The sequence below is a fragment of the Mirounga angustirostris genome, unplaced genomic scaffold (genome assembly GCF_029215605.1).
Source record: "Mirounga angustirostris isolate CCGP_5_RB_7025 unplaced genomic scaffold, mMirAng1.0.hap1 SCAF_2, whole genome shotgun sequence".
Classification (NCBI taxonomy): Eukaryota; Metazoa; Chordata; class Mammalia; order Carnivora; family Phocidae; genus Mirounga; species Mirounga angustirostris.
Genome location: NW_026991710.1, coordinates 21324819 through 21345438, shown reverse-complemented (window position 1 = coordinate 21345438; position 20620 = coordinate 21324819). Strand labels below are relative to the sequence as shown.

The window sequence follows — 20620 nt, the reverse complement described above, 5'->3', positions numbered from 1 at the left end:
TTACTAGCTTTCTCAGAAGCACTGACACAGAACATCCTCCTTTTTGGGGAGAGCCCTGCTCTAACTGGCCTTCTCACTGGCCTTCAGACTGTCCCAGAGCCGAGTCCTCAGACCCCCTTCTCTTCTCTCCATCCTATTTCCTTTCTGTACAATTTAGAGGTTGGCAACTCCTAAAGTTGCATCTCTAGCCCTAACCTCTCTCCTCTGGCACGCAACTTGCATATTTAACTACCAACTCAACAGTTCCACTTAAGATGTTTAATAGGCTACCGCAATCTTCACCAAAACCCAGACTTTTGGGATGCCTGGGTGGCTCAGTAGGTTAAGCGTCTGCCTTCGGTTCAGGTCATGATTACAGGGCCCTGGGATTGAGTCCCGCATTGGGATCCTTACTCAGCAGGGAGCCTGCTTCTCCCTCTGTCTACAGCTCACCTTGCTTGTGCTCTCTCTCTTCTATCTGACAAATAGATAAAATCTTAAAAAAAAAAAAAAAATTAAAAAAACGCCAGATTTTTAATTTCCTCCTACAAGTGATCCTTCTCCAACTCACAGCTCAATAAATAGCACCACCATTCACTCAATCCAAAAACTTTGGAGTCACCCTAGACTCCCTTGTTTTCTCTTATACCCCATCATCCAATCTGTCAACAAATTCTATTACATCTCCTTTCAAATAAATCTGTCACCTCTCACCTTACCACTACAATCCTGGTCTAAGATGCCACCATCAACTCTTGCTTGAATGATGACAGAAGCCCAACCGCGGTCTCTCTGCTCCCACTGCTACACCCCATCCACGTTCTCCTCTTCACAGAGCAGCCGCAATTACCCTTCTAAACATAAACCAGCCACCATGCCCTGTTTAAAACCCTCCAGTGGCCTCCTATTATATGTAGATAATATCTCAATTCCTGCCTCCAGCCCTCCCCTGGCTTGGTCTACCATGGCGTCCTTACTATTTGTCTCACATTTCCATCTTAAGTTCTTTTTGCACTCATGCTGTCTGAAATGCTCTTCACAGTTTGTGGTCTCTGTTCAAATATCTCCACTACAAAGATTTCTCTGACCCCTGGAAGCACTCCCACAAGTCTCACTTTATCCTTTTTTAGCTTATTTTCTTTTCATTTGTTTTAACCTTTAATACATTAATATGGGTATTTCTTTAGCTGATTTTTTGTCCATCTCCCTAACAAAATGTAAGCTCCATGAGGACAGAAAGCCTGTCTTGCTCACCAATGTATCTCCAGTGTCTAGACAGTGGCTGGCACATGGAAGGTTCAGGAGTATTTGCAGGATGCATGTATATATGTAGGACTGTAATACTTTGCTCCACAATGAACATCCTTAATAGTAACTACTCAGTTTTATGAGGATTAAATCAATATATGTGAAAGTACTTAGAACTGTACTATTAATATCATGCAATACTGTTGGCTTTACTACTTTACATCTCAATATTCAAAGATTTTTAACTAAGCAAAGCCACAGTTGTATAAAAGTCCCAATCTTTAAAGTTAACTTTTCTCACGTTTACATTTTTTAGCTCTACAGTTATTAGTCAGAATATTTGCCATTCTACTAACACCATGCCAATTTTTGAGTTTAAAGGGAAACAGTACACTTTTAGCAATTATAACTTCTAACATAGTCTGGGAGACTGACTAAACTCAAGCAATATGTTTCAATTCAATGCTAAAGTCTTCAAGCTACATTTAAATTTGATGAGGTTTGGACTTTAGAGAAATAACTGATTTTTGAATGATGTAAGTCTAGAGCTTCTAGGTCTATAGCACTGACTCCTGCTTCCCCATCACATGAGAGTCATGGTTTGTCTAGAGTACCGTTATTCATGTACTCCACTGTTTCTCCACTAGCTAATAAACACATTGAGAACATGAGCCATGTTTGGTTCAATTTTATTCCCCACAAGAGTTCTTTGGACACAGACACTGCTGAATGACCTCTCACCAATAAGGAAACCAAAGATGTTCACTAGTATTTGGCATCAAAAACTTGCTTTGGTCATTTCTAAGTATTTTTTTTTAAAGAGTTTTTTTTTTTTTTAAAGATTTTATTTATTTATTTGACAGAGAGAGAGAGAGCTAGAGAGGGAACACAAGCAGGGGGAGTGAGAGAGGGAGAAGTAGGCTCCCTGCCGAGCAGGGAGCCCGACACGGGGCTGGATCCCAGGATTCCAGGATCCCAACCTGAGCCGAAGGCAGCCACTTAACGACTGAGCCACCCAGCCACCCCTGGTCATTTCTAATTATTGAGAAGAGGAAAGAAATCTGATAACAGGTAGTGCAAACACTTTAACTTAAGGTATGTGTCTGGTGAATTCTACATTCATAAAACATCAGGGATTACTCCAACTGGGGTTCTCTCCTCCATGCTGGCTTTGTAGCTTGTTGGTACAATATTTACCATATTTCTGAGATAAACTGGATATACAGCTCAACACTGTGTCCGCCAACTTGACCTTGAATCAGGGCTACTCATAAATCCCCTCCATCTTAACTGAACTGTACTCTGTTTCAGAAAAGGAAGGGGAACATAAAGGAGGGAGTATAAGGGGCTTTTGCTTTCATTTTGCTAAGAAATGCAGTTTTTACAGTTTCAAAACCATCCTAGTGAACAAAAAGCCCTAAACACCATGCCTCTCTGAGTATGAAATGACAATTTAATTTTCAATAAATCTATCTTCTTGTAGGAGGGTAAACTAATAAAAACTAAGCTTATATTTTTAAAGAAGTAAGAACTTCTATGCTTCTGAGAACTTGGTCCTGTGGTGGGACAGAGCAGGTACCACAGAAAATGACGACAGAGTATCTGTATTAGTTAAGAAAGGAAATCATAATTATTTAGTGCCCTCTATCGAACATGTTCAGATATACAACCAAAAAGGAAAACTCCACCAAAATTAGAGATACTAGTGTAACAGAAAGTCAGTAAGAATGCATTCATAAAAACACAATAAAGTGGGATATAACTGTGAATAATGAATAGCAGTGATTACTGATACATCTTCTTAAATTAAAAAGCATGAAATTGAAGTGTATTTTTACATTTGCATGCTGTGTCTTTTATTTTTCCTACACACAACTAAAGCCGAAGCAGAGCCGTACCAGCCTGGGGAGCGCCATGCCCGTAACAGAGCACACAAGTTTGACGGTCTGTCCGTAGTGGATGTAGCCATCGCGGACTGTGAATTCTTCTCCTTCTGATTCATCATCATCCACTGCATTGCAGGGAAAAAAGAGGCTGAATTATTACCTTGTAGAGTTCATTAATCTACTTAGGAAAACAACAAAACTTAATAGAGCTGTATATCTTACTATCAAAGAATAACAGTTTCACACTAAAAACATCAAATACACATTTTCGTACTCACAGAGATGAATGTAAAATGCTCCCCACTGCTGAGAACTGGCATGGAAATTACCTCCTTCTACATGCAAGTATCTGGTACTAACTGTCTGGGATCGAAGTCGATTAAACAGAGCCACCTTTGTTCCTGAGGCAATGCATACTGCAAAGAAAAAATAGCTTCTGTTTACGTGATTGAGGGGAAGGGACCTGTACTTGGCAAGTTATGATTATTCTTTATTATAACTTAATAATTAACAGATCGTGCTAACAAATTGATGTCCTAAAAAAAAAAAAGTCAAGGTAACTCTCATTAATAATGTCACACTAAAGATATAAAGTATGTCCATAAAAATAATTTTTAAATGAGAGCTACACAGTATGTTTCATGCAGTGCTGTTCATTAAAGGGAAATTATTTTTTAAATAATAAATATCCAGCTGTAGGAACTTGATTAAATAAATTATATCATTTACCTATTTAAATAATGTGTATCTAAATGCACTTGATAAAGAAAATATCTCCCTAGAAGACCACTGAATGGAAAAGCAGATGATAAAAGCCTCCGTATACTGTGGTTCCCTTAGGTGTATACACATGTACATGTACACACACACATTTATGGGATTACACGTGTCTCTCCATGTGCTCACATCCAATCCTATGGAATGTATTCACAGAGAGGGGTCTAGGAGGAGGTTTACCAAGTTGATGTCAACTGCCTTTGTGATTTTAGAGATTCTGATTATTTCTAAATACCCTGAAGTATAGTGGTATGTGAAATTTCTTGGAAACAAAACAAAACAAAACACGTCTATGTAAGCAGGAAAATATTCTGGAAGTGAAATATGTTCTTTGCCAATAAGAAACTTATGATCAATAGAAAAAGTCAGAGGTTAAATAAAATCCAGTAATTTGAATTAGAAATAGTCTGAATACATGACATTAGCAAGAATACTCTATCACTACAAAGTAAGCTTTGTCCTCTAGCAACAACAAAAAACCCCAAAGAACAACAAATTTAAATCTGACCAAGCTTTTAAGTTAAACCTGACCAAACTTTACAGACAGGTTCCTCTGAGCCCTGTTTTCAAGTAATCCTCTTCCTTGGGCCCAGTAATTGGCCTGCCTAGCCAGTTACTCCAAGAACCCAAGTTCCCCATCTCCCACCCTGTACATCTGATCACCTAGGCCAGGCTTTAGCAAAAAGCCTCTTAAGCTGGCTCCTCTAGAACCCCCCTACGCTTAATGTTTCCTCTTAGTAATTTTCTACCCACTGACCCTCCCCTCACTCTGCTCCTTGATTATAAATCCTGACTTGTCCTTGATGTATTTGGAATTGAGTTCTACACTGAAGCCTCTTTTCCCTACTGTGATAATACTGAACAAAATCCATCTTTACCACTTTTAACTAGTGTCCAGTTCTAGTGTGTTTCTCTCTGACACTACCAATGTACAAAATACATTAAACTACACCAAGGAAATGAAGTTAACAAAATCCAGTATGTGGAAAGCTCTCAGAGCCAAATTACTCAGTTTCCTGAATAAGCACATTAAAAAGAGAGAGAGAGATGAAGAGGGAATCCACAGATAAAAATACTCAAGGACGTGTCAACACAATATGTATTCTATATTATATATATATAAATTATATAAAAATTATATAAATTATATCTGGTGGAGATTAAATTTGAATTATTCAAGCAAAATACTTAAAAAATGACATTTTAGACAATTTTAATTTGATCAACTGACTAGACATTTGATGAGATGAAGAAATTATTTCTTTTTTTATTTTAAAGATTTTATTTATTTGACAGAGAGAGAGCACAAGCAGGTGGAGCGGCAGGCAGAGGGAGAGGGAGGGGAGAAGCAGGATTCCTGCTGAGCAGAGAGCCCGATGTGGGGCTTGATCCCAGGACCCTGGGATCATGACCTGAGCCCAAGGCAGACGCTTAACCGACTAAGCCACCCAGGTGCCCCAAGATGAAGAAATTATTTCTTTTTATAGTTGTTTCAATAACATATTTTGTTTGTACGTGATCATGGTATTGTAACTATATTAAAAAAAACAAGAGCCCCTATCTTTAGAGATACATATTTGCATTTTTGCATATTTGCAGAGATACATATTGCATTTTTAGGTATACTGATGTTTAAAAAGAAAGCTATCTGTTAAGAATCACTACTGTAGAAACGGTGGTTGAAAGAACAGGATATCTGAGATTTCCATTAAAATATTCCAGCCGTCAAAAGAAGGAAGAGGCCATGGAAATAATGAAACCGAATTGGCAAAACCTGTTGAGGCCAGGTGCATGGTCACCATGGTAAAAGGGAGAAAGTAGTGTAAGTTTGAAAGTTTTCATCATAAAGAGTTAAAAATAAAGAAAGAAAATGGGGTGTAGGGGTTGAAATGCATACTTTAATCAGACAGCACTTATCTTTGGTAGTCTAAAAATCTGCTCATAAGACAGGAGTCTTTACCAGAGCAACCATGTTAAAAATTTTGTTTCGGTTTGCAGGATGGCCTTCCAAAGCCCGTTTGGGAATATTGTCTCTCAAAGAGGAGCTTTTGACATTCTTTGCGGATCAATTCTCCGTGGAATGTGAATGAGAACATCTAGCATCACTGGCCCAACACACCCAATGCCACCTTCAATCACTCCCTGCAGTCAGTGACAGCAAAAGGAAAAAAACCTCCCATTTTTCCATATGTGCCTGGAGAGCAGTGAAGAACCCAGTCTGATTGGGAACCATTTCCCTAGACCAGGTCTTGTTCATTTCAATTAAAAAAAAAAAAAAAAGGAAGCCCATAAAGTGGCAATAATAAGCGAGTGTGACCGTTTCAGATCAAGTGAGGGCCACAAAAACATTAGTAAAAAATGAACTTGCTGGGGCACCTGGGTGGCTCAGTTGTTAAAGAGTCTGCCTTCGGCTCAGGTCATGATCCCAGGGTCCTGGGATCGAGCCCCCCATCAGCTCGGCGGGAAGCCTGCTTCTCCCTCTCCCACTCCCCCGCTGCTTGTGTTCCCCCTTTTGCTGTGTCTCTCTCTGTCAAATAAATAAATAAAATCTTAAAAAAAAAAGTGAACTTGCTATCAAAAAGTGATTCTCAATTAAAAAAATAGCTGTATCTGTCTTATTAATTTACGATGGAAATTGGTGGCAAAAAGAAAACTCAAGCATACATACAGTCAGCATTTTTCAATGACTGCTTCTTTTTGGAAGGTTTGGAAATGACTTTTATCCGCTTGCTGAGGAACACACCGATGTCATCGCTGTTGCCGTAGAACATCTTTACAGATAACATGAAGTGCTTTCTCTTGTCTGAATCAGATATGTACAATGTTTTGGCTGTGCAATAGTTCTGTGAAAGAAAAGGAAAGTTTCAAGAGCACCAAAACCTTGTTGGTTATGTACTTACAGCTCAGTATGGCCACGGCTAAGTTTTCAATGAATGAATTCAATGAATAACTGATAAAACCAACTGTAACAATTACTGAAAGACAAAGTACAGGCGTCTTTATCAAGGCTATAAAATACTAATGTTGTGATCCATTTTACCCTAAGATTGCTTTAAAACACAGTTTTTTCTTGTTTAATATAGCCTTATGCCTACATCACAGAATTACCAATGCTACAGCAAATATTTAGAATAGAATTTTACAGTTAAAATAGTCCATGACTGTATTTCTGCAAAGAAAACATATAAATAAGGCTATCAGAATTCAACAAAATTAAAATATTTTAGCAGTGGTCCTTTTGAAAACAGTGCATATAGTGTTTTTCTTTATACAGCTGAACACTAGAGCAACCACCTATAAGTCTGATGAAAACTATGCTAGACCAACTGGATAATTATAAAATAGTTTATGCCAGAAAGGAGTATTAAAAAAATGGCTGACTTTGCCCAATGGGATAATTCATATTATATCATCAAAAGAACTGGACTGAGGGATGCATGGCTGGCTCAGTCAGAGGAGCATGCAACTCTTGATCTCAGGGTCATGAGTTCAAGCCCCTCATTGTGGGCAGTGTTTACTCAAAAAAAGAACTGGACTGAAAGGTAACAGAAAATAAATGCAGCAAGTTATTATGCCAGTTTACCAGAAAATACATTCTGGTAACTGAAAAGATAGAATTACAGAGGTATAGCACTGGCAAAACAGGAAAGACACTCTCAATGCTCCTATCTCAAATATATGTGACAATTCTAAACTCTTTCCTATTCCCCTAATCCCTATGAATTAGGCAAGGAACTAAATTATTGATCTCTTTTTCCAGATTGGGTAAATGATGCTTAAAACACAGCTTAGGTATTTAAAATCAATGTTAGTATTTTTTAAAAGATCAATGCTCTACCTTAAAATTAGGCTAAACAAGTTTCTTTGACAACCTCTGTTGTGCGTTTCTTTTAAAAATCAGGAAAAACGCCACTCATTTACGAAATAGCTAATGTAGTCTAGGTTTTAAATTTTTTAAATTGTAATCATGGGCAATTTTAGTAGCAGAACAAAAATAATGCCGCAGCTTATTTCATTTCTCAATAGCAAAGTTATGTAAGAAACTGTAGTTGCCATGTGAATATTTTACACTCAATTAAGTTTTCCTAAATTCAGAAGTGTGGTAAAGCTTTGAGAAGCTTTGTTCTGCAGAAGACAAAATTAAGATAAAGTTAACAGTAGTAAAAAGAAAAATAAAAACAACAGTACTTCACACTCACGCAGCTCCTTCTACTCAGGGATCTCCAAGCATTCAGAGATGCTGTGGCGGGACTTACCGCTCTGCCATACAATAAGAAGCACTGAAGGTCAGATTAAGCCTAAACTATGGAATTGTTCTGTACCATAAAAGACAAAGTCTAGGGGCGCCTGGGTGGCTCAGTTGGTTAAGCGACTGCCTTCGGCTCAGGTCATGATCTTGGAGTCCCTGGATCGAGTCCCGCATCAGGCTCCCTTGCTTGTCAGGGAGTCTGCTTCTCCCTCTGACCCTCCCCCCTCTCATGTGCTTTCTCTCTCTCTCATTCTCTCTCAAATAAATAAATAAAATCTTTAAAAAAAAAAAAAAAAGACAAAGTCTAGGAAAATGGGTATCAACATACTAAAGCAGACAGTTACAGGGAACAAAAATGAAATGTGTACTTAAATGAAGACAATTAAATTCTCATGGGAAAAAGACTTTCACACAAAGGGTTTTATTTTGTTTAGAAAAAGCACACGCACATATATCCCTTTGAAAAAAAGGAAAACGTATCCCTATTTTTTACAGAAGTGAGTCTTAATCCCCCAAAAAATAATCATACCTGGGACAACTGTACTAGAACCATTATTTTTTTTTAAAAAAACTGTAAGACCACCGACCACAAGCTACTCAAATTCCATTAAAAAAAAAAGGTAAAAAGTCACTACTCAGAAAAAGTATTACAGCATTAAGAAAATAAATTAATAAAGTTTAAAGTTACATTCATCATACTAAAAGGCTAGATTACCTAAACAAAATTCTAGAATAGAAAACGGCATAAAATAAACCTTTCTATAAATAATAAACAATTTAACTTAAGAACAACTCTTTCAAGACGAGATCTTCAGGCCACAGTAATAACATGTGCCCTGAAATGAGAAATACCAGATATAATACTGCAAAAGTACTGTAGAAATATGTGAATTATATAAATAGTGCTAGCAAGAGAGGTGTAGGGGATGTAATTTTTGAAAATAAGAAAAACACAAGCGGGCTAAGTAGGGATTAATTCATCTTGTATAGCTTACCTAGTTCCAACTATGTAAGATATAAAATTGAGGAAATGAGTATTTAACAAATTTAAAACATCATTAGGTAAAATCTCAGATCCAAAATATTATCAACATAGAGTCAAATGTCATAACCATAAGAAGGGCTACATATACTAGAACTTTACTGTAATGAGTATTAAGTACAAATACCCAAGAGTGCAAAACAAATATCCCTTCTTTTTGAATAGTGACTAAACTGAACCATTCAATGAGCAGACTATTGAAAGAAAAGAGTATTATCTTAAATGCACTGAGGTGAAGTGAGACAGGCAAGAGCAAAGGGCCCCTCTCTGAAGCTCAGCATCGCGCTGCTCAGGCCATCTTTGCCTACGTAGGTCCACACCTACCATGTTCTTACACCTTTAGGCTCCAAGCACATATGATGTTACTTCCACCTGGAATGCCTTCTGCTGACTCTCAACAAGTCTTACTTTATATAAAGTAAGACTTCTCTAATAGCATTTTTCATTAAAACTAATAATATTAACAAGTAAATCTGGCTTATAGACATTATACTACCCCATTAGTAGATGCTTTAAATACTAGTTAATACTCAAGCTTTCAGGTATTCTTTTTGTCTTGTGTGAATTTTTAGGGCTTGGGGAAAGTACATAATGGTGTAAGTTGAAGAAAGATATACTAAGCCATGATGCTGGGAAAAGCAAGTGGGGATGCTGTTTGCTTGGTATTAATTCCCTTAAAATGCTGGAAGCTGGAATTGGTTAAAGCAGGCAATGAAATTCAGTTAACAGTTAAATACGCTGGTAGCTACAATCCCTGGCTTCTCACTACCTACCTAAGTAGTCAATTCATAGTACCAAGTGTCTAAATGTACAGCTTGGAGACGTAACTCTGAGACTTTCTGCAGGACAGGAAAACAGGTGAGACAGAGCTAAGGCCTATCAGATCAGCCTACCACTTAAAAATATCCTTTACTTTGGCTCAAGGGTCATAATTTAGAAATATTTCTTACTGCTCTATTTTCTTTTAAAATGAAACCACCTTTATTGTGATAAGTTTTACTGAAAATCTAATTAAAAAATACATAGTTGACAAGCCTGACTGATAAAAATTATAAAGATACAAATGTCATAAAAATATTTGAAGAAGGCTGTTATTAAGGCTTCTTGGTGCAGATTCTGTGTATTATCTGTAAATGACTAAGATTGAACTGCAGTGTACAAACCTCCTAGCTCATCACCTTCAATGTTACCTGCCAGCCCCCATCCCTACTGCCAACTGCAACATAGCAAACACTAAGATACTCAGTAAGGATTTACTGAATGAGGAAATATCTTTTTATGTACTATTTTAAGACATTCATGTGATCGTTGAGAACTAAACATTTTTCAAATTTTAATATCAAGGGAAAACAAAATAATAGTTAAATGCTAAGTCAATAAGAACTATTTTTGAATACTAAAGGTACAGACTGAAATGATTACGTTCTAATTTCATAAAATACAATTAGTAAAACTAATATATAAATTCCATTCCCTAACAAATTAATCAAAGAAAATTCCTAAAAGTCTTGAGTAAAGCTGATTGTGGCTGTTCTTGTCTATTGTAGTTTTGCTTCACACAGAAGCTAAGTAAAACATTTACGATCTTTATAACCCAGGTAAATACTTCTAAGAATTTATCTCTATCACTTTGCTTCTAGTATAAGAGTAAGATTAAGAGAGAGTAAAATATTACTGAACTATGTATTTTCACTGTTTATTGAATATCATGTCCCCCCTGTCAGTCACATGACAGATTAGCCTCCTAAATTTATTATTGGCTTCTAATGGAAACCTGATTCATAGCCTGCTAAAACTGCTCCCAATCTGAGGAAGCTTACTATGTGCCACCTTTAGATGTCCACAGCTCATGACTAGACCACAGCTATTTGACAAGTTTATCTCTGGTGGGTAGGGCTGGGTGTGTCTTGGGGGGGGGGGGGGCGGTGTTCAGAAAATTGCTACCAAAAGAGATAAAAGAAAAAAAAAGCATCAGCACAAAAACAAATAAGCTGGTACCATGGTGCCCTTTAAGAGAACCAACAGTTTTAATTTACCTTTCCTTCCAAGTTCAGCTGCTGCATTTCTTGGTCACTATTTCCTATTCCAATAAATGCACATGGTTGAGACTCTTGTTCAGAACAACCATCTCGTTCCATTTGTTCTTTTTTTTTCTTCCATCCACTGCCCATAAGATACACACAAGGAGGAGGGCAAAAAAACCTGAAACAATATACACACCACAAAAATACAAAAACAATGCAATTAGATTCAAGAAAGCATTTTTCTTCAAACATATGAATACAAAATTATACTGAAATGCATTAAGTAATCTCCTAAAGAAACATTTTGGTGAAGCCTTCTGTAATGCAAATAGTCATGTACAGAGCATGGAAATCAAGGCTTTCACAAAGACTACACTTGTTCAGGGCAGGTTCGTCTATCCTAGAATTATGCATTCAGTTACATCAGATACTTTTTAGAGCAGGGAGTATTAAATTTTCACGGAGCCCAGAATTCTGAACTATTGGAATTCAGCAAATCCAACAATGTCTAAAAGGTTATAGAAGATGATACACCAAAGCAGAATCTACAATTATTAATTAAGATCTACTTAAAATGACATATTATTCATTGATGACGGTGGTTTTTTTTTTTTTTTTTGAAGATTTTATTTATTTATTTGACAGAGAGAGACACAGCGAGAGAGGGAACACAAGCAGGGGGAGTGCGAGAGGGAGAAGCAGGCTTCCCACTGAGCAGGGAGCCCGATGCGAAGGGATGTTGGGATCATGACCTGAGCCAAAGGCAGACACTTAATGACTGAGCCACCCAGGCGCCCCAATTGATGACATTGTTATGGCTATTATACTTTATTTGGTAATTAACCTGGAAAAAAGATTTAGAACAATATCCAAAGTAGAAACTTTCAAAATATTAATAAAAGTAGAAGAATTACAAGCAAAATGGACAACTGGATTCCTATGTGTTATATATTACACCCTGAACACCTGGTACAAGTGGATGACTGAAAGAACAATGCATTGTACCCTTTCACCTCACAGATTACCAACGGATTTGTTTTGCTAGCTGCTGAAAACCTGCCTTCAAAAATTCTTCCCACCTAGAATAACTTCCTTATACGGTTGACCCTTGAACATTATGGGGGTTAGGGGTGCCAACTCCGTATGGAGTCAAAAAATCCATGTCTAATTTTTGACTCCCCCCAAATTAATAGCCTACTGTTGACCAGGAAGCCTTACCATTAACATAAACAGTCAACACATATTTGTATGTTGTATGTACTATATACTGTATTCTTACAATAAAGCTAGACAAAATACTACTAAGAAAATAAAAAAAATACATTTGTAATACTATACTGTATTAAGTGAAAAAAATCTGCACGTAAGAAGAGCCTGCAGATGGAACCAATGTCATGCAAGAGTCAACTGCTATCTCCTCTCTAGCAACTACGAAGTATCTATTTCGGGGTGCATGGTCGGTTGGGCGTCTGCCTTCGGCTCAGGTCATGATCCCAACATCCCTGCGTCGGGCTCCCTGTTCAGCGGGGAGCCTGCTTCTCCCTCTCCCTGTCTGCTGCTCTGCCTACTTGTGCTTTCCCTCTCTCTGTTAAATAAATAAATAAAATCTTAAAAAAAAAAAAAGAAATATCTACTATTTCAAAACCTAGCTCAAGCCCCTTATTTTACAGTTCAGACCATCAATCTAGTCCTTATGGAGGGCATAATCTGCTTTTGCTCAATTATACACAGTGGTTTATGCATACTTTAAAACATTTACACCATGTCTCATCAAGGGGCCTGAAAACCCAAATACCCTCTCAAATAGTAGCCAGGTAAGTAATTTAGTGGGTGAGGCAGGTGTACAATAAATAAGTCGGAATATCCTTTAATTACTCCAAGAAGTAGGTTCCCTCCTTTCTTTCTTGAAACGCACAGCCCTCATGGTAATTCCCACTTTTTGTACAGTTATGAGTAAAGGAAAATTTTTCTTAATTCTTTTAAGCCTACTGTAAGAAAAAGAAGAACTTAAATGCAATGACAATCAGCCCCTGATGTGTCACTCTAATGATAACAAGGCACAACAGAGAATAGCAAGCCGGTGAGTACACACCCTCTCAATCACTTTGCTGAACTACCTGCATGTGGGCCTAGTGTTGGGCCCATCCTCCAATTGTTCAACAAAGGCTTGAAATCAAATTTTAGATGAAATTCCTAATTTTAAAATTTAGCGACTAATTCATGCTTTTTAACACTTTGTAGGCCAACAGCACACAGGCTTAAGAAAACGACAACAACAAATAAATGTGTACACGTGCCTACTTGTGCGTATGTAACACACGAACAACACCAGGCTGGATTTGGCCTCAGCCCTTCCTAAAAGTAGTTAGTATCTACTTCTTGTTTGCTCCCCGCCTTAGCACCTACTACAATATTGACTGAATTGAATCAAAATTATATAACATCTACTTTTTGCTCAACTCTAAAAGACCACTTTAGGAGCAATTTATATTCATTTATAAGAAGTGAGCTGGATTTATGTAATATTAATTAATTCATCAAATTATTATACCCCTAGCCTGTACCCCTAGTGTACCAGGCACTGTGAATATAGTAGGAAAAAAAAGACAAAAATTCCTGTCTTGATGGAATTCACACTCTTAATAGAACTAAAAAAAACCCAAAAACATAAATGAGTAAAATGGCTTCTATATTCTGTTAGCTGATGATAAATACTAAGGGAAAAAATAAAGCAAATAAAGGGTACTTAAAATGTAGACGACCTGGGTGGCCAGGCAAAGCTTCCTTAAAAAGGTGACCCTGAGTCACAACCTGAAGCCATGGGTAGCTGGGGTAGGAGCATTTCAGCTGAGGGAAGAGCAAGTGGAAAGGCTCTAAAGTAGGAAGGACTAAAGTGGACTCTGTCTAAACAAACACAGACCAGCGTGGCTGGAGTTGAGAATAGAAGATGAAGCCTAGATAATGGGGAAGTAGACCGAGTAGGCCCTGGGGAGTCAAGGTGAGTAAGGAGGGAAGCCTCTGGAGTCTTCCCATATTTATCTAAACCAATAAAAAGGAAGCAGAGCAGCTTTCATGCCTGCATACTCTCACTGTGGCCATGGACACAGAGGTCACAGCTGAGGTAGTGGGCTCAGCTCCAGGTCACTCCAAGTTTGGAGGGATGCCTGGATCAGCCAGCCTAGTTCTGGAGTTGGATCAATTCAAGTCTACACCAGGGATCTTTCTGGCCTCTAACCCTGGGAGCCACCTAATGCTTACCATGGCACAGCCTCAAATACCTAGCTGGCACACTACTGGGAGGTTGAGAAGGCATCAATTTAGGAAACTTGTCTCCTATTAGTGTTTTCTACTGAACACTGATATTAAGATTCCTTAGTAAACTGGTATACCAGCTATAAAATTCAAAGAGCGGTGCTTTAGTAGAATGTACCAGAAGTGGGAGTCAAATCTCAGCAAGTTATCACAAAAGATGCTTTTATTTCACATCTGAAAAATATAAAAAGGGCTAAAGCTGTACAAGATTGGGTAGTGCTGGTTTTCTCAAGAGTACTGTGATAAAATGGCATAAGCAAGGTATAAAATTAGGCTGGCAAGCTATTCTTTATCACTTAAAACTCAGACCAAGATTCTATATTGAAAGTGCTTTCCAATCATGCAATAAATAAGAAAAACGAAGAAGACTCTTTGCAAATGCCTCTGAACTAGCCTTGTTTTTTAATCAACTCTACAATTCAAAAGTCATGATATAAGAAAACAGCGAATCTAATACAGTCTAAACAGACTATTTCTATATAATGCATTGATGAAATCATATTTTAACACCCCAATATTGCCATCCCCTTGGAAATAGCTAATGAGTCAGGCTTGCATTTCCACAGACTTCAGTAGTAACCTCATCAAACAGAAGATAAACATACAACAAAAGAACACAGACAAAAGAAATTAAAGGGAGTGAGGATAAAAAAAAAAGGCCACCTAATTAACAGAAGAAAAATTATAATACGCCTTATAATGCCGTGTGCAATCCATGATTTTTTGAATGTGGGCAACTGGTGAATACGTACCAAACAGTGAAAAGTTTGACCAACAAGTGGTCAGCTCGCAGAGTTTAGCAGCTGCTCTGAAAGAATATGCTACAAAACAATGTGCCTTGATTTTCTAGTATTTCCTACAGCTCTTATCTAGCAACTATGACAAACAATGTTTTTTTCCTGCCACTTGGTGGCAATATGCACACATTTACAATGTTATTCATTTCCTAGTTTAAAAAGTCCATCTTAAATTATTTTCAGAGAATGATTCAACAACTTTTTCCTCAAACCCTAAGATGAGTTCTGGAAAATACCTTACAGATTCAAAGAAGCCTTTTTATTCAGCCTAATACACAAAATAGGTTAGGTTAGACAAAATCCAAACATCATTTACGTTATCTGACCTTTGCAGAATCATTATCCTTTGATGATTATTCAATCCAAAAGCACCAAAATAGAAACCGTTTTGCACACCACAGTTACCTCAATTAACACACATTCTCAGTATGACTTCAGGAGCATCACCTCGTTGTCTACACGGCTTTACTGTCGCCTCAACAGTATCTCTACCACCTTCACTACTGCTTAATGACTTCCGTTGACACAAAGTTGAAGCAATACTAATACGTCAACTGTAGTTTCCCCGTCTTTATTGAAAATTTTCCTCTAGACAAAATAATCTTTTTAAAAGTCTATTTTTTTTAACCTAGAATAACCTTCTTTAATGAAAAAGTAAAACTAATCACTAACATGAGTGGGATAACAGATGTCCAAAAAGATAAATATTTGTTATTAGGCACCAAAGTTAATACCAAGGACAAGTTAAAATTTTAGGACAAATTTTCCTGACCTAGCATTTCTAGCATCATTCTCTGGACTTATTTTATATGCCAAGAAGACTGCAGTCATGTCCCCAGGTTACCTTGTGCCTAATGCCTTAGCGGCTTTTCAGAAAGGCCTGAATCTTTCTTTCCACCACGTGCGCCACCCGTGAGTAACTGGCCAGGCTTCATCCAGAACGCTGGACCTCCCGAGCAGTCCCTTACTACTGATCCTTTTTAAAAATCAAGTAATTTTAACAGGTTTCCACCTTCGTATGTAAAACAAATACACGTCTACTCTGAAAATTTAATAATACAAATATATAAAAAATACAGGAAAGTAGTTACTCTGGCCTTTCCATCATTATTTCTTCAGTCTTTGGAAGCTGGAAGCTTAGATTCTTCAAGCTCTCCTTTATCTGCTGTTTTAGATAGGCCAGGCCAGACCCAAATAGAGAGGAAGTGAAAACGAAGGCAATCACAACAAAGGATAACCTTTAAATCACCTACTCAAGAAGCCACTATAGCTTTGTACTCATTTTCAACAGTAACTAACAAGAGGAACCTTATTTAGACTTAGGCATAACTCTTTAAGTAGCTGTTCCTTTCTGCTTTCCCTGCAGGGCCTCAGTTACTCAGTATTAAATGACACAATGACTTCCAAAATTCCCAGTCAAGATTCTTTTGTATAGTACCTGGCACCTAATTTCCTAACCAAAATAAAGAAAAAATGAATTAATGAATGAATCCAGCTATACCAAAATGCACCTTCAAAAATCCAGAGAAAGAACAGCCTCGCTGCAATAAACGCACATCTATTCCTATTTCCATCAGATGCAGCCCAGGCTCATGGAGCTGATGGTAAAGGAACGATCTGGGGCAAACTTTGTGTTCTTTAGGCATCTTTACCTCCTTCATCTTCAAGCCTTACTGTACGTGACCAGCACTCAGACACAAAATGGAAAGCTATGAAAATTAGGGCAATAAAAAGAATATGAAATTTGGAGTTATAGTCCCAGGGGTTCTAATCCTGGCTCCATCGATTCCTAAACTAAGATGAACGTGGGCATATTTAAAGTTTCTGATCTTTAGTTTCCTCACTAAGAAAATGAGGATTGTAACATACTGATTTTACAAGATTATTCTGAGGATTAAAATTTTAAAATATCTGTAAGGCATTCCCAGTCTGGTCCAGAAACACTGGTGAAGTGTTTCTTCTTCAGGTTTATTATGAGGTGCATGGCTGGCCTACTAACTCATCAAATATTAAGGGTGTTTACTTGCTCTGTTTCTACAACAATCTGCTCTGCACACACATTCAATTTCATTTTATATATATATATATATATATATATATATATATATATATATAAATGAATATCCAGTATTGACTTCATAAAAAAAAAAGGAGCCACTATCTTGACTTGACTCTATGCCTCAAACTGTAGATACTAACTTCTTCCCATATTTAATTCTAAATCAGATGGCTAAGTTTTATTAGTAAATTAAGATAAAATAATCAGAAGTTTAGTAAGCTTCAATAATGGTAAGAAAGAACACTTTGGCAGTATGAGTCCTAAATATTGCTTGAATTTGCTCATCCTATTTGAGGATAAAGTTATTAATTACACAGCTTCACCATCACCTCAGCTTGGATTGAGAGGGCTTTAAGAAAGAGACCTCTTAACTTTCTTCCAGCATAGACATTAGTCACATAGTTACATCTCGCTCCTCTTATGCATTATGCTAAGTTTTCCTTTATCTCACAAACTCTAAAATACCAGTCATCCCTTTCAACCCAATATCCAAACCTGAATTTTCATTCCTTCTCTCACTTCAGTTTGGGCTTTTCTGGCCAATCCAAAAAATCTTTCATCTTCCCCCACAAGCAGCCTTTGTCCACGAAATGCTTAACACAGTCTCAAAGAAGTCCCAAAGACAAGAAAATCCAGCAACCAAATGAAAAAAACAAACAGCAAAAGTCCCAAATGCTGAAATTCATAAGATACTGCAGCAAACACTAAATATGAAGATCACTTTGTTATAGTTTAATTCTGCGAATATGACTTCTAGGTTATTTCTGTAGTGTCTACATTATGAGTACAAACTGAGTACCAACTCAGTGTTGCTATTTTTCTTTTTTTTTTTTTAAAGATTTTATTTATTTATTTGAGACAGAGAGAATGAAAGAGAGAGAAAGCACATGAGAGGGGGGAGGGTCAGAGGGAGAAGCAGACTCCCTGCCGAGCAGGGAGCCCGATGTGGGACTCGATCCAGGGACTCGATCCAGGGACTCCAGGATCATGACCTGAGCCGAAGGCAGTCGCTTAACCAACTGAGCCACCCAGGCGCCCCAGTGTTGCTATTTTTCTTAACCTGAATAGGCATAGGGTCAAGGTGGAGAGCTTTATAATCACTCAATTCAGGTGTTTATTTAGCCTTCTCCTTTTCAAAAGTACTTTGGGGGGGAGGGTCACGTTTATAAAACTACATTTTCCACCAAAAGGAGAGCTATTTTTTGAAAGAGCTAATGCACCACAGTAATACTTAGGGAATATCATGTAGGCCGCCCCCCAACCTGGCAAATTATGGATTATTTCATTTCATAACTTCAGAGACCTAGCCAGATGATCTTTACTAAATATGCCACAGTTCACTTTGTTTCTCCCCTTCAATAGAGACAAATCCCCTATTTTTCATTTGGTACTTGCAAAGCAACCCAATAAAAGAAACCACCCTCTAACTTGTATATTAATAAATCACTTGCAAATTCATGATAGCTACAATTAACTACCCACCAGAAAAACAATAACCTTACCTTTTTTCATTTCCATATGACTTCTGTGCAACTTTTGCATGAAGAATAAGTACTGTTTGATCCCCTCGCTCTTTTAAGTAATTTCGCATAGCTTCCCTAAAATAAAATATAAGTATTACTATTAGAGGGGTGAGATTTAGAATATTACTATGCTCTGTGATGAAAAGAATGATTAAATATATTTTTAAATAAGCAAATATAAAAATGAAAACAAAAAAGCAAAACAAATCCAATAACTAAATTTAAAGAATATTATACGATGGGGGAATAAATATTGTTCATCTTCAACTCTGTATTTTATTCTTTAAAAGAAGAAACTGCCAAAAACAAAAAAAAGGGAAGAAGAAACTGTCCCTCATTCCTGGAATTTATGATGTAACTGAATTAAATCACAATTACAACTTCTACAGAATAACTAGAATCATTATATACATTGTTTACTTTGCTTTCAACTGTCTGTAAAATTAATGACGTGCAACATTTTTATATTTAATAATCTAATTCCCCACCACCACCAGCGCCATTCCCCCAGCTACCACAATCAGTATTTTCCAATGAATACAAAGCCATAACAAATCACTAGTCACCCAAACTTATTACATGTATTATCATTACATGTTCTTAAAATAACAGCCTTACATAAAGACTATGAAAAGGCTATCATTTATACACAAACACACAATTACCCTGAAGGATGTTACCGAAGACATAATAAAATTTAATAAAGGTTAATTCAAATTAGTGTAAAACTAAATTAAATTTTGGAAAAAAATAGTGTTAATTCAAGTACAAACTACTTCAACTGCCTATTATGCATAAACTGCATAAAAAGTCCACTGTCTGAAATATTTATTCTCTCGATTATTTTGCTAAGCAATACGAGAGTATATAAAGCCTACACAGATCAAACAATTCTGAATCTGCAGTCCCAATTCTTGAGATGTTTTATGCATTCTGAAATTAAAGCAAAAACAATCAAAAAGCACTTTTAATGTATTAAATGCTATTTTATTTATATTGTGAATAAAAGACAAATGTGTAAGAGGACAGCTATGCAATAACAGTACATTATTAAATGTGGGGAGTTCTAGACTTGTAGCACTTAGAAAGTGGCTTGGGGCAAATCATTTCACCTCACCCAGTCAGATAATAATGCAGCCCTAACACAGAGTGGTTGTAGAGATTAATGAAATAATCTAGATGGCAGCCAGTGTGGCTACTGACTGAAAACCTGTTAGCTGGCAAGGCAGGGCAGGTAACACTGAGATCCAATAGCTTGAGAATGATTCCCTACTGCTGACAAGGAGCTTAAAAGTCCAGTGAAGACAAGAGTTTGGAAAACAAATTGTAATAAAATACACGACTCAGAGGTACGAACAAAAAGCACCACTAAGGGAATATTTGTGTCAAGGAGGGGAAGGGTGATAAAGAACTACAGTTAACTCTTGAACGATGTGGAGGTTGGGGGAGCCAGCACCCTGCACAGTCAGAAATCTGCATACAATTTTTGACTCCTCCCAAACTTAACTACTAATAGCCTACTGTGGACTAGAAGCCTTACCGATACCACAGTAGATTAACACATACTTTGTATACATATTATACACAGGATTCTTATAACACAGTAAGCTAGAGAAAAGAAAATGTTATTAAAATCATACAGAAAATCCACTTACAGTACTGTACTGCATTTATGGAAAAAAATCCACATATAAGTGGACCCATGCAGTTCAAACCCATGTTGT

The 20620-nt window shown here is 37.1% G+C and overlaps 1 protein-coding gene across 7 annotated transcripts in view; it reads right to left on the bottom strand.

Annotated features, from left to right (window-relative positions):
* RBPJ (recombination signal binding protein for immunoglobulin kappa J region) overlaps positions 1-20620 on the bottom strand; it is a 222530-nt gene that overhangs the window by 7415 nt on the left and 194495 nt on the right. For all 7 annotated transcript variants that reach the window (XM_064584348.1, XM_064584345.1, XM_064584344.1 and 4 more), the window contains 5 exons: positions 18876-18971; positions 11218-11383; positions 6559-6733; positions 3392-3529; positions 3126-3238 (listed from right to left, as the gene is read on the bottom strand). In XM_064584348.1, the coding sequence (XP_064440418.1) occupies positions 3126-3238; positions 3392-3529; positions 6559-6733; positions 11218-11383; positions 18876-18971 (688 nt within the window). The remainder of the gene's footprint in view (positions 1-3125; positions 3239-3391; positions 3530-6558; positions 6734-11217; positions 11384-18875; positions 18972-20620) is intronic.